We start from the raw sequence: 24,329 nt of genomic DNA, 5'->3' as shown, positions 1-24,329 counted from the left end.
GCTTCTCTGTAGTGCTTTTAACTTAAGAATAAAATAGGCTTGCAAAGAAAGTGCTGTATGGCAAAGTATAACTAAGGCTGCGATTTAGTCACGGAAGTCATGGAATCCATGACTTCTGAAGACCTCCATGACTTCAGCCAGTGCCGACTGGGAGCTGCAGGGTCCCCTGCCACCTGCAGAGGCCAGAAGCGGCTGGGTACCCTTGCTGATCACCCCCCGAGCTCCTGGCGGTGCAGGAGGAACCCCACAGCTTGGAGCTGCCAACGGAGGGGGGACCCTGGAGCTCCGAGTCCCCATGGGTGGGAGGGGGCCCCTGGAGCTCCCAGCCCATCCACAGCTGCCCAGGTTCCCCATTTTGTCACAGATATTTTGTCACAGTAAAAGTCAGGGACAGGTTACGGACTTCCATGAATTTTTCATTATTGCTTGTGACCTGTCCATGACTTTTACTAAAAATATCCGTGACAAAATCTTAGCCTTACGTATAACTATTGGCAATTACTCTGTTTATTAGGCTCTGAAGAGACAGCAAGTAGTCCTGGTTAGGCACATTGTCCCTGCAGGGAATAACACAGTGAAGTTAGGGAACTGTTCAGCCTGGAGAGACACTGGTCAGAAGGAAAAGAGATGTGTGTCTCCATGCACGAGAGGTGAGGGCCTGGGGAGCTTGAAGCCTGAGACTGGGTGCCCTTGCTGTACTGGGGGAGTACAGGTGCAGTTGCCCTGAACTGAGACAGTACTATCCCTAAAATGCTGTCCCCTCTTAGGTGAAACATGGTAGCTCTTTAACAGCGAAGAGCAACATTAAACAGACGGATGCAGGAAGTGAAAAATAATATATGGAAATGACATTACAAGGGGAACATCAGGGAGGTAAAATGTAATTATTTAAATTGGAATTTGGCCAAGATACTGTCACTAATGCAGCAACTCTTTTGAAAAATACTGTGGATCTTTAATAAGCATGTATAGTTGGGCTTTAGGTTGCCTTATCCAAAAGACAGCATAGTAGCCCCAGTACAATACTGGAGCATTGTTTCATAAATGACAAAGGGAGGAAGGCCACCTACTGAATCACCCTTTGAGTTTTTCTTTTAACCTTTCTATTTAAGTAGTAAGTAGGCCCAAAGATAAATTCTGATGAGATCACAAGGCTTACAATTGTGCACTGCTTAAACCTGTTATGAAACCAATTTCACCTGATTATACTTTATTGAATATTTTTAGAATGTTCTTTCTAAAGGAATTTTCCAACTAAGCCACACATGTAGTAGCAACAGACATCTGCATCTGTATTCAATAGGCTTTTAACTTGATGTGCATAGCTGTTGCACCAACCCCCAAAAATTGTGCGCATCAAAGGAGGTTTCTTAGCTTCCATTGGATAAAAAAATAAATCTCGAGAAAAATGTTGACATTTGTGACAATATTAAATTATGCACCATCATGGTATATGGATTTAATGTATCTGTTTCATATTTAGTAAGAAATATTTACTATAGCAATATCTCCTTCATATGGTGTATCCCATCTCTCTCCGTATAAATCCTGTCTATGAAAAGGAGCTGTGAAAAATAGAAGACCTTATATGGAGTAAATAAAGAGCAATTTACAGACAAATGATGAATCTGTGAGATATGGAAGACATCCTAAGGGTAAAAAAAAATCCTCATAATTCATATCAAGTGAAGCCACAAGTGAAATATGGAGGCCTTTCATCATAAATAGAATGATTCTATGTTCCACAGATGTTCACTTTGTCATGTCTATTTGAAAGATTTAAAATGTTTCATTCTTTTGTATTAAAATATGACAGAATTCTATCGTTTCAGGTTGAGCAGAGCTGTTTGTGTGAGTAGAGAACATCTCCTGCTGAAGTCATAGGGGACCTTCTACAATCTGCTTTGCCTCGTTCCCAGAGGGTAAAAAATATATATTCCAAAACTCCTTATTAGTTTGATATTCAGTCAAAGATTTTTCTTTAACAATGGAAAGATATGATTAGTCTAGAACGAAAAGTTTTGCTGTACATAGAAAGGGTACTTTGTAAAATTCCAGATAAAACAAAAACAAGGCGGGTTGAAACAGCCTGCTGAGTCTGCAGCTATAATGTACATTGTACGTTCTGGCTTCAAACCCTCATCAGAAGTAAATGAGGCTTTGTCTACACTTCAAAAGGTTTGCTGGTATAGGTATACTGGTAGAGCTATACTAAGCAAAACCTTCCTAGTGCAGACAGCTCATAGTGGCAGAACCAGTTCCCCAAACAAAAAAAGCTATACTGTCAAAAGGATTTTCTATCTGTATAACTGTGTCTACAGTAGGGCTTTTGTCAGCATAGCTATGTAGGTTAGGGTGTGATTTTTTTTCTCTTACACTCCTAACAGACAAAGCTATGCCAGTAAAACTTTCCAGTGTAGACCAGCCCCCAGTAAGGACAGTAGTGACTGCACTGATTCCAGATAAGCAAAATGGCTGCAATGCAGTTATTTTAATATGTTTAGTAAATTGGGTTGAGTCCTGACACATTTCATCCCCAACACATATACCTGTGCTTGTGTGCAAGTCATACCAGGCAGGGACAATGCATGGGTTAGTAAAGGATGATGAGCAAATCCCATGTAGCCATTACTCTACTCGTCATCCTGCTTGCATGGAAAAGTAGTATACAAGTGGCCTGTGGCAGGGGATGTGCCTGGAGTTATGGCAAAACCTTAAGATGTACACACTTTGTAGTTTCAGGAGACTGTTTCTTTAATTTTGTAATTAAAATTCATTAATTCCCTTAAACTGGGATACCGACCTTTTAAACTAGATGTACCCCTACACTGAAAAGTGTAAATGCAGTATTTATACTTGGCTTAAAAAGTATCAAAATCCAGAAAGGAATTACAATAATCTCTTAAATTTAGTTATTAATTCAAATAAGCCTAAATTAAATTGAAGCAGCAAACTATGGGGGAGTGGGGGGAATTAAGTCTGTCTGGTTGCACAGAAACTCCATCCAAAGCTCCTCACCAGGCTATTGTTACAAAGTTTACAACAATCAGAACCTGCTCATTTCATGTTTATTCTCAGAAGGCACAAGTCAGTGTTAGCTGCTTATTGGAAATACTAATTTTACAAGTTAACTCTTTAATATATGTCACAAACCCCAGAGTGGGTGTATACTGTAATTAGACCAAAAGGTATTTTACTTTAACAGAAAAAGACATTTTTAATGTAACAATATTTCAGATAAAATATTAAATGTTTTTATAACAAAACAGATGCAAATATTCATTAAAATTGCAATACTTAGAACACATACAGCACTTTTCACTTTCAAAGTGCTTTACAAACATTTACCAAATAATTCCTCACAACACCCTTGTGAGGAAGGTATTACGCACCATTTTACAGGTGAGGAAATTGGCAGTGTGTGACTTGCTCAAGACACAAGAGGGGGAATCTGTAAACCATAAAACTAGAACTCAGGAATTCTTGGCTTCCAATCCTGTGCTCAGACCATACATCTCAATACAGTTGTTACTTTAAATTTTGTATAAGAACACCAAAAAAGTTGTTCTAATAAGAGGTAGCCTCCATATAATGGTTTGGGTACAACAGGATGTGCAGAGGTTTTGCCTTATTTTTAAGTTTGGTGCAGCAGCAAGAACCAGTGTAAATAACACTACATTTCCCCATTCAAGAACTGACCAAACATAGGTTTAATTAATTTATGAGATTATTATCATCATTAACTATTTATATTGCAATAGCACTTGGGACACCATTCATGGATCAGAGACTCACTGTGCTAGGAACTGTGAACAAATCCTCAAAAGGTGAACCCTTTAAACTTTTTCTTTCTTCTTGCTAATATAATATAATCTGTTCAGATCAAGAAAAAAGCCTTTAGATCTAGTACTTGCGTATTTCAACTACTCAGGTAAAAGAAATGAAATAAAATTAAAATGTTGGCACTTAGTGTCCAAAGAAGAATGTATATTTCAAAGTACTTTTGGGAATTGTTCCTTGACACAAAACATTATTTGGACCTGATATTTGATGTAAGTTTTCTTTTTATTGTTTTGTCTATTTTAAATGTGATGTTACCTCCAGAAATACATAAAATAAAAAACATGAAAAAAATTGAGCCTGGATTAAGATAATTCAAAACTGGCTATTTAGCAATTTCTTTTCAATAATATAAACTGAATGAAAGCAAACATTTCTAACTACAAGACCATGAATTCTCTACTCTTGATTTTTTTTTTTTTCTTTAACAGTCCAATTTTACTTGTTTCAGTTTTCCTGTAAAGGTCACGTGCAAAGGGAAAAATAGGGTTGTGCCCTTTTTTGCGATAAAGGCTTGAATTTTTTTTCTGCTTTTTTTTTTTTCTTTCCATAAGCCTTAAAGGGATGTCAATTCTTATTTCCTTTTTGGTGGTGGACTTCTTGGATGACTCAGATTTGTATCCTCAGACAATAATTGAATGGGTAGGGGTATTAAATCTTTCCAAAAGTCTCCCAAGTATTTGAAATAGGTGTAAACATCAAAAAACCAAACCCACAATTTTAAGCAGTCGGGATAACCATGTCCTGTCTACTAATAAGATTTCATTTCCTTTGGTCATGTCCACACAGTGAGTTAGCATGCAGCAAGCCAAAGAGCGAATCTACAATGCATCAACTTGCTGTGTAATGTCCTGTGTGGACACTTGTACAGTTTAGCGAAGATCCTGGAGTGTGGGTTAGCAACTATGCTTTCAAACAGTAGTATGCTAATCCACACTCCAGGACTTTCACCGTGCTATACTGTTTGTAAGGGTGTCCACATGGGACTTTGTTGTGCTGCAAGCTGATGCGCTGTAGATTCCCACCTTGGCTTGCCCTGCAATAACTCGCCACATATATGAGCCTTTTCTACCGTTGTCATAATCATACTAGTTCCTCCGCTGTCCATGGAGTCTGTCACAAAGTCTAGATTTCTAAAGTAAAAACAAGAAGGAAAATATTTTCAAAGAGAATCTCCACAGAACTTTCAGAGCTGCTGCTCTAGAAATCAGAAAGAGGAAAAAAGGGCACAAACCTCTTTTTCCCTTGTCACATCACCTTTAAAGTAAAACTACAAGAAACAACTAAAATTTGACTTTTGTTTAAAAAAAAATAATCAGGTAAAGCAGAAGCAAGGGTATGGGTGAAATGTTTGAGGGGGAAAAAAGATGAGGGCTCTGGCCTACTTTCCATGTGCTGATTTGAACTACACATTGTGGGTACCACCTAGTGGAGACAGGGAGGATTCTTCATCTTGCATTCTTTATTACCTTTATCCCTGCTACTTACAACAGGGGGCTTCCCGCCCAAAGGCAATGCTCCGCCTCCCAGACCAGAGTCACCTTGACTTGAGAGGGCGAGCATGCACCTGAGCTGGTTCTCAGTCCCTTTGCAACTAGGAATGTAAATATCGGTTACAAACGTTAACCGGTTAAATGATTACAATGATATAGTTTAATTGGTTAACTGTTAACCAAGGTCGCTGCGGCTGGGCTGGCGCAGCCGGGGCTGGGTTCCGCCGGCCTGGCGCAGCCGGAGCCGGGACCCCTCTGGCCAATCGTTCAGGTCCGGTTAACCGATAAACCTAATGCGTTGGTTAAACGTTTACATCCCTATTTGCAACCCACGTATTCGCGGTTGGAGTTTAATCCGGAGTCTCTCGTGGATTGGTTTTTGAAAGCCCAGGCGAGTGGTGACGTGGGACTCTCAGCTTCCAGGTGCCCAGGCTCAAGCGGTTTCTCGCAGCTGGCTGCAGGGAAAAGCTTGAGCGCAGGGCCGAACCCGCGCGGGCTACCCAACGAGCTCCTCGTGCTGGCTGAGCCCGGGGCAGGCTCTCGGGGGGGATGGCAGCCGCATCGGCCGGGGCGCCCAGGCCAGATTCCCTCAGCGATGCTGCTCAGTTTACGCTACTTCTTTCCAAAGCTCGCCCTGCCCCAGCCACGGGGCTGCCAGGCCGCATCGCCCACAGCTGGGGCTGGCCTCGGTGCTCGGGCCGTTGCAGCTCCCCGGACGATGGGGACCGCGGGGGAACTGCTGCCCGCAGGGCGCGGGGACAACCGACTGGGCCTGCGCCCCATACGCCACCCCCGCTCCGCCCTATGCCTCCCTGGCCGCAACCCCCAAGGTCTCACTCCGAGAGCCGTTATGTTACCCGGGTCTATTTGAACAGCATCATAGGAATAATCGGCTCGCGCAAGACGCTGATTGGTTGATCGTCTCGCGCTGTTATTGGCGGAGGCGGCAAAAGGTGGGTGGGGTTGAGTCGGTGTGACAGGACCTACTTACTTTCCTTGGAAAGGGAGGGGGGCAGGCATCCATGTACGATGGTTTAACCCGTCCCATCCCCTTCCTAGGCTCGAGCCCTCTGGCCAGGCCTCTACCGCCGCACGCGCGCGCCCCGCCAGGACCCCGCGGGCTGGCCAATACATTGCCTGAGTCTAGGAGACAGACAGTTGTGCTGGGGTTCCTAGCGCGCCCCGTAATGCGGCCTAGCGCGCCTACAAGATTTTTGTGAGGAGACGAAGCTCTGTTGGCCGCTGCTACCCTTTCAGTCCCGAGGGGCCTGGAGGGATTTCTCTGCTGGCGTTTGCTCAGGAAGGCCGCACACGCCCTGGCGCGAGGGGGCAGGTGTCGGGTCCTGGGGCTAGGGAAAACCCGCCAACTTTCCCGTTGTGGGGAGCGCGGGACTGGGGCGCCCTGTAGTCTCCATAGCAACCAGGGAGGGTGATTCTAGGAGAGCGTGCCCCCTCCCGGCGGCACCGGGGCCAAGCGAAGATGTAGCGGGTGAGGAGACGCGGCGCCGGCAGGGACCCTCCCCCCAGGAGTCAGGGGACTCACCCCATCCCTTGCGGGTCAGGAGCGGGGGGAGAGGGCGCCTCCGCTCACTCTGGGGCCGGTGGAGTTTGGGGGTTTCCCCTCCCGCCTCAAGTGCCTGGGGACCCTGTGATTCCTTCCCGGGGACACGCTCCAGCAGCTCTTGCGGTCGCGGTCACCCTCCCCGGGGGAGCGGGAATGGCTGGACTAAAGGGCTTAGTCTGCTTTAGTCTCACTAACTGCTGCGCCAGGGGCCCCGTGGGTATCAAGTGGCGCGGGGGGGCGGCCGCCTTCCCGCGTCGGGACCAAACCCCGCTGCGGGCTCGGGTTGTGAGTGCTCGCAGAAGGTGCTATCGTTGGGCGGGCTTCCCCGCCACGGTACCCCCAACAGCCCTGCTCTCCAGCGCGGGTCAGGCAGGCTCCAGCCCATTCATCCCTTGGCCTCTCTGCTGGAAACGCCACACGGGCAGCAGGTGGTGCACATCGTGTCTGCAGGGAGGTGGGCCCGATCTTCTACACTAGACTGAAACGTCAGCGCAGCCCCTTTCAGGCAGGCCCCTGGACACAGCCAGGGGAGACGACCTGGTTTTGGTCATTACCAACCCCCGCCTAGAGTCAGAGTGCTGAAGGTGAAACGGCTCTTGCCCAGTCCTCTGAGCCACGCGGGCCACTAGAAAGTACTGTCATGAACTTTTATTGCCTGCATGGCCGCTTCCCATAATAAAAGTAAATGTAACATGTATTTGACAGGTGTTACTGCCGATTGCAGCTTTCTGTCTAGGGTGATCTTATTCCCCGACCCCATTATTTGTGAGTGAGGGAAAAATGCCAGGTGTATTACCGACTGATGCTACTGGGCTTTTGAGAGGTAGCCCGTCAAAGAAAAACAGACTTTCCCTGAAGCTTTTCCAAAAAAAGGAAACGAAAAGAGCACTGGATTTTACAGATTCACAAGAAAATGAACAAAAGAGTTCAGAATACAGAGGCTCAGAAATGTATGTAAGAGTTTAAGATTTTCTGATTATAACCTGGTCAATGCTAAACATTCTAAGAAGTATTTTTATTTTATATGAGAAATAGTTTGTTTAATAATGGACAAGTGGGAGTAAAAACATCTTAATAAATGGATGTCTTATCAACCTGGCTCTTGAAAACTAAACTGTTCTGCTTGCTGCACTGCTCCAATAGAGAATACATTTCACAAAGCATGTTATAATGGAATGCTTGAGTCAGTTTCATCTAACTGAACTGCTTTTGGTACTTGAAACCTGTTTTTCTGAAATTTAAGAAAATGAGAGGTGACTGAGTTTACACTTATTATGGATGTTAACCTTCCTTGTAGAATGTTTAACTTGTGGAGAATGTGATCAATACACTAAGCTAACAGAGGATACTTATTCAGATTTATGTCCCAAATTATTTAAAAAAAATAAATATTCTGGCTTTACAGAATTTGCAAACCACAAACCTGTTTTTCAAAATGAGATTTAAGTGAGTCTTAGTGCCTGGGAAAGGTTCTGGATTTTAAAGTCCCATTTCTAGTACTTGTACAAGCATCGGCAGTTCCAGTACTAGCTTTCTTCCATTACATTTCACCAGTGTCCCTCAATGAGGCTTCCAGCTCACTTCATACCAGGTAATGAAGAGGGTTAGATGGGAAAAGGAGAATTACTCAAGCACATTAAATTACAAATGCACTGATGACCATTTAAGCCTTTGTTTTATTACACCAATACAATGTGTTACCAGTCTAATGCTTCTACACTAGCTTTTGGTTGCTTCTCTACATAATGGACTGAGTCTTGCCCTTGGGTTTGTGTGCAGGAATTTCTGTGATGATAATCTTTTGGCGATGGGAGGGGGAAGGTTAGAATGGAAAGTATACACTGTGGCATTTTTTGCTTAGTGCTGCAGTAACTAAGTCTATGAATAACTCAAATGTTATAGAAAAACTTGTAGGGGTTTTTCCATATTGGTTTGAAGGACTTCAGAAAAAACTGTCTGACCAGGTGTAGCACATAGCACATAGGCGCCCTACCAAATTCATGGTCCATTTTGTTCAATTTCACAGTCATAGGATTTTAAAAATAATAAATTTCATGATCTCAGTTATTTAAATCTGAAATTTCATGGTGTTGTAACTGTAGGGGTCCTGACCCAAAAGGGGGCTGTGGTGGGGGGGTTTGCAAGGTAATTGTAGGGGGGTCATGGCACTGTCCCCCTTATTCCTGCATTGCTGCTGTTGGCGGCACTGCCTTCAGAACTGGGCAGGCGGAGAGCAGCAGCTGCTGGCTGGGAGTCCAGCTCTGAAGGCAGTGCCGCCAACCGCAGCGCGGAAGTAAGAATGACATGGTATGGTATTGCCACCCTTACTTCTGTGCTGCTGCTGGTGGGGTGCTGCCTTCAGAGCTGGGTGCCTAGCCACCGCTCTCCGGCCACTCAGCTCTGAAGGCAGCGCAGAAATAATGGTGGCAATTCTGTGACCCTCCTACAATATTCTTGCAAACCCCCCACCCCCACCATGCCCTTTGGGTTGGGATCTCCAATTTGAGAAACACTGGTGTCCCATGTGAAATCTGTGTAATATAGGGTAAAAGTACACAAAACACCAGCTTTCACGGGGAGACCAGACTTCACGGTCCATGATGCGTTTTTCATGGCTGTGAATTTGGTAGGGCCCTACACATGGGTATTGTACTATTCCTGGAATATCTGTATGCTTATTGCAAACCTTTTTGCATAAATTCCTAGAAAATACTGTTTCTGTTGAGTGGTTCCATCTTTGAGCAAACAGCATAGCATGAGCTTCAAAAACTGATAGTTTTGGTACCATCTATGATCTATTGACAGTATAAAAAGATTAATTTTATATAGTAGTATAAGGGCCAGATTTTTAAAGGTATTTAGGTACCTAACTCCCTTTAAAAATCCAGCCCCAAGTGTTAAAAGATGTTTTGTAAGAAGTTAATGATGTGAAGGACAAACACTTCAGAAGGTCAAGATGTATATGCATGTCTTCTAAGATTAAAAAAAAAAAAGTCTTGCTTTCTATTACATACTCTCTTCTCTGTTTAATAGTGATCAGGTTGTTCCTGCAGCACAGCCTCCTTCACCCATTAGTTGCGAGAAAAAAGACAACATGCTGCCTTTTGTAGGCTTGAACAATCTTGGCAATACTTGTTACCTTAACAGCATACTTCAGGTAAATTCATATTTTGGGGATTGGAAAAGATATTTGCGTTGTCGTTAAACCTTTTATACAAACACTTTAGACTCCTAATTTGACAAAGTATTGGGTAAAAACGGGATTGAAGGGAGATACCACACACTCAAGGCAGCCAATGGTGCACATATATCTATACCTACTCCTGCTCACTTGCAGGAGTAATTGTTTTATAAAGAAATTACTGCGTTGCCCTAAAGGTTTGCTCCCAGGATTGGGCATGAGTTGGCCTTGTTCTCTGACCACACCACTTTCCTCGTTTTGCGTCATTGTGCCAAGTTAGGTGCACGTGTGGAGGCAGAACTTGGTGATGTAAATCCCTTTGTATTCTGCAGAGGGATGCAGATTGCCCTTTAATTTAATAAAGCAGAGTTCCATCCAACACTAAGGGTACGTCTACACTTACTTCCTGGTTCGGCGGCAGGCAATCGATCCCGGAAGTGCTCGCCGTCGACGCCGGTACTCCAGCTCGGCGAGAGGAGTACGCGGCATCGACGGGGGAGCCTGCCTGCCGCGTCTGGACCCGCGGTAAGTTCGGACTAAGGTACTTCGAATTCAGCTACGTTGTTAACGTAGCTGAATTTGCGTACCTTAGTCCGAAGAGGGGGGTTAGTATGGACCAGGCCTAATAGTTGGAATATTCTAAGGGATGTTATCAAGTAGTTGAAACTCACGATTTTATTATTTTTGTTTCCCAATTTATGAAATTAAAAAAATAACTAATTTGAATCTCTTTTAAAACTGAAGCACTCCCTGGCAACGTTGGAAACTCAATATCTTTGCACTAGTGCAGGAAACCAGAAAGACAAACTGCTGACTAGTCATTTCTCTACACAAGTGTAAAAAGTGTAGTAAAGTGAAAAAATAAACAGTGTAAGTGATGGAAATGAAACAGCTGTTTAGTTTACTTTTCCGTCGTTCATGTTAACTGACTTATCTTCTTCTATCCCTTTAATCACTTGGGTGGAATTTTCAAGTGTCTAAGGGAGTCAGTTGCCCAATTCTTATTAAATTTTGAAGCTTTTAAAATCACTGGAAGTTGGACATCTGACTCCCTTTGGCGTTTTAAGTATTATGAGTGAGATTTTTCAAATTTCCACCTTAGTTTTAGTTAGTGGAGATAACTATATAAATAGTCAGAGATTCAAAAGTAAGCTTTCCACTACAGCTCTACATTCCTGAATATCAGCAGTATTTACTCTCATTGTACTGTAAAATGAGTGTTGAGTGGCAGGGAGAAGCTTAACTTTTGGATGGTCTCGGTTAAATTATTGGACTGAAATTTGGTAGACAAGGTTCCCTGATCTGCAACAGACTTCCAGTGGATGTTGGATTGAGCACCTAATCTTTCTTCCTCAATTCCTTACCTGTAAAGTGGAGATAGGAAAGAATTATCTCACAAGGACTTTGAGAGGATAAATTCATTAATGTTTGAGGTATTACAGTATTTATGACCTCCATTTCCTCAAATGCCACAGTGATGAGAGCCACATAAGTACCTAGGTAGAATTTCTTTACTCTTGTGCTTAAGTTTTTAACATCAATATTATATTAATATTGTTTTTAAATTGTACTCTACCTATATTTGCACAGCCTGGGCCATCGAGGTTTCTGCATCCTGGCGTGCTGTACGACAACCTAGGAGATGCAGAAGCAGATCGTGGCCTATGTGCATGGACTTTTAATGTTAGTTTTAACTTTAATTTCATGTACAACTTTTGCTCACTTTAAATTTTTTTTTCTTGTTTTATACTGCTGCTGCTAGGTGTTATATTTTTGCCCTGGCTTTAAAACTGGAGTGAAACACTTATTTAACATTATTTCAAAGAAGAGAGAAATGTTAAAGGATGAAGGAGAACAAAAGTCAGACAAGGTAAATTTTATATGTATCATTTGATCTTTCTTTAGCTGTAATTATGCAAGTAAGTGCAGAATAAATTCAACGGTCATATCTTGGAATATGTAGGAGCACACAGTAAAGAGCTTTTTTTAACTTCCTGTTGAAGAAAATTTACCTTTATTATAGTGGAATCATTTTTGACTCATTTACAACTTATAACACTGCCCTTCAAAGTTATTTCTGGAAGGTTTATAAGTAAGACTGCAAGTCTTCCATGAACATCGCAGATTCCGTGACTTCTGCAACTGCAGGGGTTGACCCTGGGCCGCCCCCTCGCCCTGGAGCGGCAGCGGGGCCCCGGGCTGCCCCCTCACCCTGGAGTCGTGGCGGGGCCTCAGGCCGACCCCCGCCCCAAGAGTTATTTTGAGGATAGAATATCCGGTGGGATCTATTGGTCTTTCATATATAGCTTCCTGCAGGCAAAGAAGCAATATATTTAATGTTTCAAGAAGCACCTGCTTCCATCCCCTTAACTGATAGAAATGCTGGCAATGACTGACAGAAAAGGGATAAAGGAGGCAGGGGAAAAAACCTTCAACTGTTGTATTCAGAGGAAAAAGCTCAACTATTGTCTTTTCTTTTATGATTACAGGGAAGTTGTAAAGAAGATCCTTTGGCAAGTTATGAACTAATCTGCAGTTTGCATTCCTTGATTCTTTCAGTGGAACAGCTTCAGGCCAGCTTTCTATTAAATCCAGAAAAATATACAGATGAACTTGCTACTCAGCCAAGAAGGCTACTAAACACACTTAGGTATAAATAATCTTAAATGTCAGAATTTTCACTGAAATTTGAGCTGATTCTAATTTGTGTATTACAATCTTAAGAAAACATTGGGGATTGATGTTCTTAAATTTGATACACTAGCATAGGAAATGTGTTTCTTTTTCCACATTCCATGCAGGGGATTGCATCAGTTCTGCTGCTCAGAAGAATTCTCTAGCAGCCACATAGTGAAACTGATATAATCCCAGTCAATTTTACTGTGGGAAGATGGCCCAAGATAAAATTTGTGCATCTACTGTTTCAGCTTTCTCTTGTGGTATCAAGGTTTAGAGCTAAGATTACAGGCCTTGATCCTGTAAGGTTCTGAGTACTTTGGCCCAGATCCAGCAAAGCATTTAAATACGTTTATGTCACTCGAACTACACAAATGCTTTAATTTAAGTATGTGCTTAAGTGCTTTGCTGGATCAGGGCTAAAGTGCTCAGCACCTTGCAGGATTCAGCCTGTGAAATGGCCATTTGCCCCCAGCTTCCTTTCCATGGCTACTTGTGGTACATGGACCTTCTCTTCAGGCCTGGACTTTTTACCCAAACATCCCTAATTTTGAATCTTAAATCATATTATAGTTAGCTACTTAGTAAACAGTCTGCAGTGTTGCACCTCTAATTTTTTATTCTTAATCCAGTGCAGAATCGTTCTTAAAACTGTGCTCTGCTTTTTGTCAATTGTAGCACTTAATGGGGATGGGCATTATTAAATAATTGAGGTAAACTGGTGGTATTTATTGATAATACACCTGGACATCGATCTTGTGGTATTGTTCTATCACAGAAAGGCAGTGTCTAGCAAATAGAGAGGGGACACAAGGAGTTAGGACATGTGGGTTCTATGTCAGACTGCCTCCAAATTATGACATTGGTCAAGTCAATTCACTTCTTTGACCTCAGCTTTCTCATGTGTAAAATATCCAGAAACATTTATTGCACATGGATATTGTGAGGTTGTGCCTGTATTTATATATAGTCTTTCAGTTGAGAACATGAAAGTGTTTTACAAAGTAATACATCTGTATCAATCCTTTAGTATTAGTTTCTTAATGTCTATTGTAAAATGTAGTCTTATGTTCCAATATTTTCATCCTTTTGTGATTAACACAGAAGTGCTACACAATTTTGGGTTAGTTCCTGAAATGATCAAATCCTTCCTCTTTGACTCTTCTTGTGCTTCCATCCTAGTCTGTGGACTCTCACTGCCAGGCATAAATTAAAAATATAAAATCTACATAGGAGTTCCATTGTAACACAATAACTGATCACATGTGGTAGTCTCCAGATGTATCATTTCAAAACTATATAACACTTCCCTTTTTCTCTATAGAGAACTTAACCCTATGTATGAAGGATATCTGCAACATGATGCCCAGGAAGTATTGCAGTGTATCCTAGGAAACATCCAGGAAACGTGTCAGATATTGAAGAAGGAAGAATTGAAAAATATGCCAGTGGAAGAGCCTATAGCTCATTTGGAGGAGAAGTCTAATCAAAATACTGAAAGCAATGGCATTAACAGCCCTGGTGAGGAAAATGACTATGCAACAAGCAGTCATACTGCAGAGGAGTCTGAAGACAAACTATCCAAAGGAAATGGGAAAAGGAAAAGTGATGCTGAGAGTGGGAATGCAAAGAAAAAATCTAAAGTATCCAAGGAGCATAATGCAGTAGAGGAAAATCAGAGACAGACCAGGTCAAAGAGGAAAGCAACAGTGGAGAAACTAGAAAATCACACAGATGCCACTGCTAAGTATTCTATTGAAAATGAGATTGCAAAGCCAACACAGAAGAAATCACGACTTAGATTAAACTGGTTTAAGTCTTCAGGCAAACAGCCCAGCATTCTGTCTAAATTCTGTAGTGTGGGAAAGCTAGCAAACAACTTGGGATCCAAAGAGCAGATGAAAGAAACTGATGGCTGTGAGATTGAAGAGGCATCTGTAAAGTGTGAAAATGGTAATATAAAAGAATATTTTGAACCTGCATCCCCTGTGGAAAGTGCTGGTGAAAAAGGAATTGAAAAACCACTACAAGGAGGTTAGTAAAAAATGTGTGGGCTTAATGTAAACACAATAGGACTAAGAAACAAATACACCTGGGAAGTTAGTGCTCAAATACCATAGTGAGGATTTGAAATCTATTTTTCCTTAAATGGAAAATTTCTACACCCAATGTAATCACATATATATAATATAAAAATACCTGACATACAGATATGTCTAAGATATATAATAATAATTAGAAATTAGAGTGTGAGCAGAAAACAAGGCTCATTGTAGTAATGCAGTGTAAAAGGGTTAGAAGAATGCCAAATTTATACTCGTATTACCTCTTGCTAATTTATAATGTAGAATGTGGGTTGTGGACTTTGAAAAGTCCACAAGTGTTTATGTTCCTCACAAGAGAATTATTTATCATTAAGGTTAATGCCAACATATACATAATCCATTAATGATACAAAACAAATTACCCAAGATGAGACATTTTCAATAAAGGATAAATCTAAAATCTAATCTTAAAATAAAATTTGAAAAATTTGAGTGTTCCAAGATCAAGATTTTTTTTTTTTTCATATGTTTTATTCAATACCCAATTTATTATGTGCTTGTTTTTATGGTCTGTTAAATATTATAATACAAATTAAGGAATTTGAATATCTAAAACTGAGACCATGTCTGTTGTGCAGAATGCCAGTTCAGAAAGAATAGTACCAATAACTGTCCTTAATGTACTACTGTGAATAAGAACTTTTTGTTAATATAAACAATCTATTATGTAACTTTTTCTAGGTTCAGAGTTAGCTGTTTTTGAATTAGTGGAGAAACTGTTCCAGGGTCAGTTGGTATTGAGAACACGATGTTTGGAGTGTGAATGTTTTACTGAAAGAAGAGAAGACTTTCAGGACATCAGTGTGCCAGTACAAGAAGATGAACTTTCTAAATCAGAAGAGAGTTCTGAAAGTAAGTAACAGTAAAGGGTCACAGTGTGCATATCTGATTAATATATTTATAGTTTTGGGATCGGAGGGAGGGAGATGTGCCCTTGGTGTTTATAAAGGAATGTTACTAGAAATTGCCTTTGGTCCTGGCCACGTCAATATTTTGTTATGATTTTCTTTAGAATTGGAAACCATAACCTTGATAACATGGATGGATCCCAAAAAGCATTAAAAAAGTTACTTTAAATTCACTCTCCTAATATGATACAAGTGCTTGCAATCCTTTTATTCATTTGAATGGACACTATCAACTTGAAAGAGCATTTCTATCTGATTTTTTTTTTTTTTTGCCTAATGTAGTTATAACTAACACCTCAGAGTAAAATGTTAGATGCACAAAACAAGCTGAAAAAAAAATATTTCTCTAACTGACCTTGATGTGTGTAGTCAATTTTAGTTCCTTTCTCACAATTGATCAGTTTGATGATGATGATGATCTTGGGCCTACCCTTTCTCCCTTGTTGAAAAAATCCTTATAAGCAGCAGGGAAGTAGAAAACCCCATATCTAGCCCTTTGAGAAAAAACAAGATATATACTGTTTGAAGCATGCTCAGAAATTTTTTTTAAGTTTCAGTTTGAAAATGTAAGTTGTCATTGTTCCTTTAGAGTGTCACCATGATACTATGCATTTTATATTTGTGTACTTTTGTCTCTCAGATCATATTGTTGTTTCGTGTATGGTGTCCCTAAGGCTATTTCACACGTATTGATGATTTATATTTGTTTTATGTGAATTTTCCAAAACTGATGCACATGTATTAACACACTAAAATTATTTCAAAGTTGTAAAAACTGATTTTAAAAAATTCTAAATTCAGGATAGTAAAGAAAAGATTGTTTTAACTCCTAATGATATAATTTGGAGGAGATTTTACTATTCCTGACTTCCTATTACATTAGGTGGGGAAAGATGAAAATATTCATCTTGAATTAAAATAGATTACACCTAATTCCAATTAAGTTTTCTTTTTTAAAGATTTAAAACACCACTGCAGATGTTGCCACTGAAGTGTTTTTTTTTGTTTGTTTGTTTTTTAAATCTGGTTTAAAGCTGTCAGTGCAAACCAGACATGACGGGGAAGAAGAACTTGCTGGTTATTTTGGAAACCTACCTACCTTTTTAAAAGGGGCCAAATTCTGCTCTTAGATACACATCCACTGACTTCCCTAGGAATTGTGTGAGTTGTGCACTTGTCTTATCTCAGCCTTTGAAGATTTTGTTTAAATCTGAAACAAAGCAGCATACCAACTATTTTTCAATCTGAGTTAATCTACATCCTGGCTGGTATCTCTCATTTTTGCACTTCCTGAGATTCAATGAGCAGAGATGACTTACTTATCTTGGTTTACAGTCTATTTGGTGCATTTTTAATATTCTTAACTTTAATACTAGTTCTTGCAAGTGTCTTAACTTTTATAGCTCTGTTTTAAAATTCTTGTGGTATATATTGGAAATGTGTATATAACTGTGTATCTGTAAATGTAATAATTCTCTTTTGTAGTTTCTCCAGAGCCAAAAACAGAAATGAAGACCCTAAAATGGGCAATTTCACAGTTTGCATCAGTAGAGAGGATTGTGGGAGAGGATAAATACTTCTGTGAAAACTGTCATCATTACACAGAAGCAGAACGCAGTCTTTTATTTGATAAAATGCCTGAAGTTATAACAGTTCACTTGAAGTGCTTTGCGGCTAATGGCTTAGAGTGAGTATTGCAGATAAACTATATTAAGAAACAGTGCTGCTGGAAGAGAAACCTTGCCAAAACAGATGCAAATGTTTAAATTACAAAACTTGTTTGTAAACTGAATTTAACTTTGAAACATCACTTGTGAAAACAGAGGAATACAAGTAGTTTATTAGCTGTTTAGCACAGGCTCTTCCTATTTTAGCAAGCCACTAAAGAATTTTCTCAGTGTTAGATTTTTACCATGTTTTGTAATACCCTTGTGAAAGCTGGGGAAAATATTCTCAACATCTCATGCCAACATTTTTGTTTTCTTATATTCCTAATGGAGCTTTTAAAAATTAAGATATTTTTTTTTTAATTTTTTTAAAAAAGAAAAACTTGTTAATATCAACTATGGGGATAGATTAACTACTTCAGGATAACTAGTTAGTTAAAGGAGCTACAGAGCATAAAACTGGATTTGGCAACTGTAGATGGTAGAGATTTTGTCACTGAGTAGAGGATATTTTAGAAAGAAAATACTGGAGATTAGCCTCCCACGTTCACAACACATTTTTAAGGTATACCAAATTTAGACCATAGTAATTTGACTATGCCTTTGACTTTAACACTCCACTACATTAATTTAGTTACTATAAGTGCCATTTATGTCAGTGCCTGTAGCTGAGCATTGGCAATATGCTCCTATACTACGTAAATCTTTATTTTGCTGAAAAGGTTACCGTGCCTAATTTCAGTATCTACTTTTTCTTCCAAATTTATGAATGTGAACAAAAATATTCTAGCAAATAGAAATGAATATGAATAGTACAATAGCAGTACACATCTGAGAATTGGCTACAGCAACATACTTAATACAATTGTTTTAGGAGCAAGTTGGAAAAGCACATGAGCAAGTCACAATAGCACTATTCAGATCTCTGTAGAGAAATACCCGTAAGGTGACAGAAGGCCACATCTGAATACATTTTCATTATATTGTAAAATGTATTAAGAAGGTTATTTTTTGTAATCATCATCCAACTAATACATTAGAAATTAATGATCTAACTTTACTATTTGAGCTCACTTACAGTTTTTCATATGTTGAAACAACATATGCAGATTTGATCTGGCTTTCCAGCCTTCCCAGTATTATAAATGACAAGTGATTACTTTCCTGCCACCTGCATCATTTCCTCAGGAAGCAGTAAATGGACAAACTGTGCTTATTGACTCAATATTCCACCACTTTACTTCAGTCCCAGAACATGTTCCATCTTCCTGCCACTCAATACTGCACAGAATCAGAATTCAAGATATTAAATGAAATTACCCAAAGTTACAACTTCACTTACTGATTTAGGATGTTTTAGAGGTCCAGCATCTGTTAGAAGCTTCCTGTGTGACCTTGAGCAAGTCACTTAATTTCTCAGGGCTTTAGTCCCTATCTATAAAATGGGGATAATACTTTCATTCAAGATGTATTTTGAAACTTAATTAATATTTATAAAGTGCTTGGGGAATCCAGGTGGAAGGTGCTAGGAGTAGCACAAAACATGACTTGACAAATGAGTGGTGCTAGGATACACTGTAAACAGTTACTGATAGCAACTTTATGTACAGATATTTATAGCCAATATAAATGTCTGTTTGTAAAATAACCACATTTTCAAAGGGTTATGTTACAATATTTTGTCTGGTAATCTTCTAAGCTCCTAAATAATGAATTTCTCCCAAGTGCCCTTGAGTGCTGTAGTAATCTTTAGCTTTCTGGAGCTGTAGAAATGAAAATCCGATCACAAAATAAAAAAACTAATTGATAGAATTAGAGCAGAATTCTAATGAAGGTACCTCAGTCGTCGTCTTTATTGCCTCCTCTTCAGTAGACCATTCGAGTTATAAAATGTTTACCTTGCATTCTTGTACATATTCCTTGATATGCAAACTAATTTTAGGCATTTCTTTGTTTTGTTTTAATTAATATTCTGAGTCAGATGGAAGAGCCCATACATTTCTGATCCTTCTGCAAGCAATTCAAAAATAAAACTATAGGGGGTTCCTGTCACAGGGACCCTCAGTTTGTTTATAAGCTTAAACAACACTTTGTCTTCCTTGAGGATTTCTTTAATAATTTCCAGGTTACACAGCTGTTTTCCAAATGTCCTATCTTTTTTTCTTCTGTCCTGGTGATCTTCAGATCCTCACTCAAAAATATTCACACTTCCATCCAGGCCAGTGATGCTATTTTGAACTGAATCCAGTCTCCCCATTTTCCCTTTGAACCATCTTGAATGTTTTCTGCAAAGGTATCATCAGCCAAAGTGCAAGGAAGTAAGAACAGAAAGATCAAACTTAATACTGGAGTCAGGAATGCAGCTGAAACTGTCTGGAAAGCTTATTCTAAGGTTCCACTTTTTGGTTTCAGCATTTTAACTTGGAATAGCAGTACTATATCTAAATCACTAGGCTTGAAGGAACAAAAGACACCTGCATAACAAACAAGAACTGCCAAAGACAGTGAGCCAAAACACTGTCTTAGGTCACACCCATTGTGAGCCTGACTGGTTTATACATGAGAAAGTCCGCTCCTTTCTAATCTGACTGGAAGAAAAAAATAGGACAAGAAGAGTGAAAGCTGAGCAATTGAGAGAAGGGATTTTTAATCACTGTTTAAAATTTTGGATTTTTGGTTAACATCTAGTTAGTGCCAATAATTGAGTAATGTTTTGGAGAAAGGAAATCTTTGTTAAAGATTCAGTTTCACCCCTCCAGTTAAGTTGTGTGTTAATACACATCCTTTGAGTCCCCCAATAATTTTTCTAGTGATACTGGGGAAGACCAGAATTGACATTCCTATTATTTATAAAACAAGCAGAAAAGTTTTTTTGTTGTTGTTTTTTAAGTCCAAGCTTTTTAAGTGTCTATACATTGGAGTAGCAGAAAAAGGCTAGAAACTTTTTTTTTTTTTTAAACCATCATTTGTAGGTCACACAGAAAAATGTGAAATGATCCAATAATCTAACTTTACCATTTTTCTTTCAAAGGTTTGATTGTTATGGTGGACTGTCAAAGATAAATACTCCCTTATTGACACCTCTTAAATTGTCACTAGAAGAATGGAGCACAAAGTCTACTAATGATACCTATGGATTATTTGCAGTAGTAATGCACAGTGGCATTACAATTAGCAGTGGACACTACACGGCTTCTGTCAAAATTACAGATCTTAATAGTCTAGAATTAGACAAGGGCAATTTCATCACTGACCAGATGTATGAAGTGATTAAGCCAGAACCACTGAATGAGGAGGAAGCAAGAGCTGTTGCTGAAGATTATGATGATGGTGAAGTCTCTTTTAGAGTCAATGGAAATGCACACTCAAGTAAAACTTTGAGCAAAAAGAATATGGAAGCTGTTGGACTTCTCGGAGGACAAAAAAGTAAGTCTGACTGTGACTTGTACAACAACAAAGCAACTAACCCTGAAAAGGTTGTTAATACACTAACTGAAAATAAAAATTTTGAGTCTACCAGTACTAATGGGATCTTGGAGTTTAATAAAAGTACTGAAAATGGTGATCAAAATGGTATAGCTTTCAGTGGACTAGAAAACAAAGCTTTGTATGTGTTACAAAGCTTGAAGGAATATGAGGGAAAGTGGTTGCTTTTTGATGATTCTGAAGTGAAGGTTACAGAGGAAAAGGACTTTCTGAATTCTCTCTCCCCTACATCGTCATCTACATCAACTCCTTACCTTTTGTTTTATAAGAAAATTGTAGAGTGATACCGTATTTTGTAAATATTACAGATTTGCATACACCTGTTGATAGATGTGCTTTTTGCATCAAGATTACCTTGATGTAACAGCTGTTTGTCTTTTGAAGCTACTGGATGAGATTATTATAGATCTTACAATTCTGTGTAAACAGCACAATTTGAATTAACAAACCATGTCATAGAACTTAAACTCCTACTAGAACTTCTGTACTGCGGACTAGTGATGTCACCTAGGAATACAAATTTGTATAGATTCTTAAAAGATGTCCAAAAATACAGTAGCGGCTTTTAAATAACTAGTTCTGTTACACCTGACTTGCGTATTATTAGCTTTTTAAAAAAAATAAAGTTATTTGTATTCACATTCTGGAGTAAATTTATATTAACTAGTAAAACTCATCAGAGGTTGTGTATTTTTGTAACACTGGAAGCAATATTTCATATCTAGTCTTTGGGGCATCAGTACAGGGCACAAAGTACGGCTATAGCTTAGTGATGACCTTCTTCTTCCCCCGCAAATATCTTTGCTGTGGTGTTCAAAGTACAAAAACAAACGGGGTCTTGTTAACTCATTTAATGTACTGGAAGGAGTGGTACAGCATCTTAAACTTTAACTTAATAGTGGATGTGATGCATACTAAGATTCTTTATATTGCAGGTATTAACTGATTCCCGTTCATACAGATTTGAATGAGCTAACCTGCATCTGTTTTGCATAGGTGTTAAGTGGACAAAGTGTAAATATGTGTGATATTGTAGGTATATCAGATGTATTTGTGGGAGAAAGAAAGCAATTCAAATTGCTCATCTGTATGCAGTGTAATAAAATATTTTGTACTTTAAAAGCCCTTTGCATATCTGTTTGGGTGGATTAAGAATTCAGATGTGATCTTATTACCTTAATAGGCTAATTTGTACTGAAACATGGGAAAACTAAAGCATTGGCTTGATCGTGAGTGTGTGTGTGTACACAGATGTATGAAATTAATGCCTATCATTTTATGTTTTTATTTTGTCTGAGATGAATAGATCAGATTATGTGTGGGAGCTTCTATTGCTCTGGCATTACTCTCTCTTCAATCGGTGGGGGATAGTAGGGCACAAACACATCCTGCTTCTTTGATCTTTCCTGGAGGAATAAATGTTAACTAAAATTGCTTAGTTCTGGCTTTTACAATAACAAGATAATGACACTGGACAAAATTTAAACCCTTATGTGAACAGCATTTCTGATCCATCTCTTCAATAAGTTTTAAGGCCTACAGTAATTCATATGTTAAACTGTCAATAGTCAAAGGAGTTTACCAATAAACCTTAGGCAAAAGGAAAATAATTTGTCCCAATTAGGACTAGGGTGTTTGCCTGCAAATTCAAAGGCAAAGATTATTTTGAATAGGTGCTAGAAGTCACTTAAGGTAAGATCCTGCTGTTGTTACTCTGCATAGTACCTTACTGCCTGGATAGTTCACTGCTTTTAGTAGTTGATCCATAACTGTGTTTTTAAGTTAAGCAAAAGAAAAGCCATGTAACTGATGTACTATAGTATGCATGCTCTACCTTAACTCTTCAGAACATGCCTGTCATAGGCAAGGGGGAGGTGACTGATAGACTTCTACTTTAGTAAGCTTAATATAGGGTGACCAGATGTCCCGATTTTATAGGGACAGTCCCGATTTTTGGGTCTTTCTTATATAGGCTATTACCCCCCACCCCCGTCCCGATTTTTCACACTTGCTGTCTGGTCACCCTAGCTTAATATGAGGAGAAGTTTAAAGGGCATTGCTTAATCAGATGAGTTCAGTGAGCACACATCACTTCCTGAAGGATGTAGCTCACATTAACTCCTGGTTTACCTAAGTTAATACTGTACTTTTCAGTGTAGGTGTAAATGCACACCTAAAGGCAAGGCTACATTTTGGATCTTCTCTTGCTCACACATTGCTGATTAGTTTCCACCACTCAAACACAATGAATATAAAAGCCTAATAAAAATGGTTACCTATGTCTCGTAACAGTTGTTGTTCGAAATGTATTGCTCATGTCCATTCAAATAGGTGTGTGTGTGTGCGCACGCCGCATGCATGATGATCGGAAGGTTTTTCCCCTAGCGGTACCTGTTGGGTTGGCTGTGGAGACCCCTGGAGTGGCGCCTTCATGGCGGTATATATAGGTCCCTGCCGACCCACCGCTTTCTCAGTTCCTGCTTGCCGGAATACTCTGATAGAGGGGAGGCGGGTGAAATTTGGAATGGACATGAGCAACACATCTCAAAGAACAACAGTTACGAGAGGTAGGTAAGTTTTTTCTTCTTCGAGTGATTGCTCATGTACATTCCAATAGGTGACTTCCAAGCAGTTTCCCTGTGGGAGGGGTCAGAATTCACTTGGTTGCTGAGTGCAGGACTGCCCTGCCAAAGATTGCATCGTCCCTTGCCTGTTGAGTAATGGCGTAATGCAGGGGTGGGCAAACTTTTTGGCCCGAGGGCCACATTGGGGTTGCAAAACTGTATGGAGGGCCAGGTAGGGAAGGCTGCGCCTCCCCAAACAGCCTGGCCCCTGACCCCTATCCGATCCCTCCCACTTCCCACCCCCTGACTGCCCTCCTCAGAACTCCTGACTCATCCAACCCCCCTGCTCCTTGTCCCCTAACTGCCCCCTCCGGGGACCCCATCCCCTATCCAACCTCCCTGGCCTCTGACTGCCCTGACCCCTATCCACACCCCTGCCAGGACTCCCACGCTTATCCAACCCCCTGCCCGTGTCCCCTGACCGCCCCCCCCAGAATCTCTGCCCCATCCAACCTCCCCCGATCCCCATCCCCTGGGACCTCCTGCCCCTTATCTAACCCCCCGACCTCAGCCCCCTTACCATGCCGCTCAGAGCAGCATGTTTGGCTGCCACAACACCCGGCCACAGCCAGACACGCTGCCACGCTGCCCTGCAGGAGTGCGCAGCCCTGCCACCCAGAGAACTGCCCACGTGGCGGTGTGGCTGAAGGGGAGGGGCTGGGGGCTAGCCTCCTTGGCTGGGAGCTCAAGGGCTGGGCTGTAGTTTGCCCACCTCTGGCGTGGTGTGACGTGAAGGTGTGGATGGAAAACCATGTTACTGCCTTGCATATGTCCTGGATAGGGAC

General features: G+C 40.3%; 1 protein-coding gene across 2 annotated transcripts; it reads left to right on the top strand.

The window, feature by feature from the left end:
* Positions 1-6,508: 6,508 nt before the first annotated feature.
* LOC112115927 (ubiquitin carboxyl-terminal hydrolase 1) lies at positions 6,509-22,042 on the top strand. Of its 2 annotated transcripts, none has more exons than XM_024213152.3 (9): positions 6,509-6,549; positions 7,603-7,847; positions 9,931-10,054; positions 11,841-11,948; positions 12,568-12,728; positions 14,079-14,788; positions 15,541-15,711; positions 17,253-17,454; positions 20,466-22,042. In XM_024213152.3, exons 2-9 carry the CDS (start codon positions 7,678-7,680, stop codon positions 21,202-21,204), a joined length of 2,385 nt encoding a protein of 794 aa, XP_024068920.2. In that variant the 5' UTR covers positions 6,509-6,549; positions 7,603-7,677; the 3' UTR covers positions 21,205-22,042. The 2 variants fall into 2 exon arrangements, with proteins under 2 accessions (XP_024068920.2, XP_024068919.2); XM_024213151.3 differs by lacking the exon at positions 6,509-6,549 and adding an exon at positions 6,682-6,822.
* The last annotated feature ends 2,287 nt before the right edge of the window (positions 22,043-24,329 follow it).

Source organism: Terrapene carolina, unplaced genomic scaffold (assembly GCF_002925995.2).
Source record: "Terrapene carolina triunguis isolate 2854851 unplaced genomic scaffold, T_m_triunguis-2.0 Scaffold211, whole genome shotgun sequence".
In the NCBI taxonomy this organism is placed as follows: Eukaryota; Metazoa; Chordata; order Testudines; family Emydidae; genus Terrapene; species Terrapene triunguis.
The sequence above is the reverse complement of the archived record's forward strand: the minus strand, read 5'-3'. Positions and strand labels throughout refer to the sequence as shown.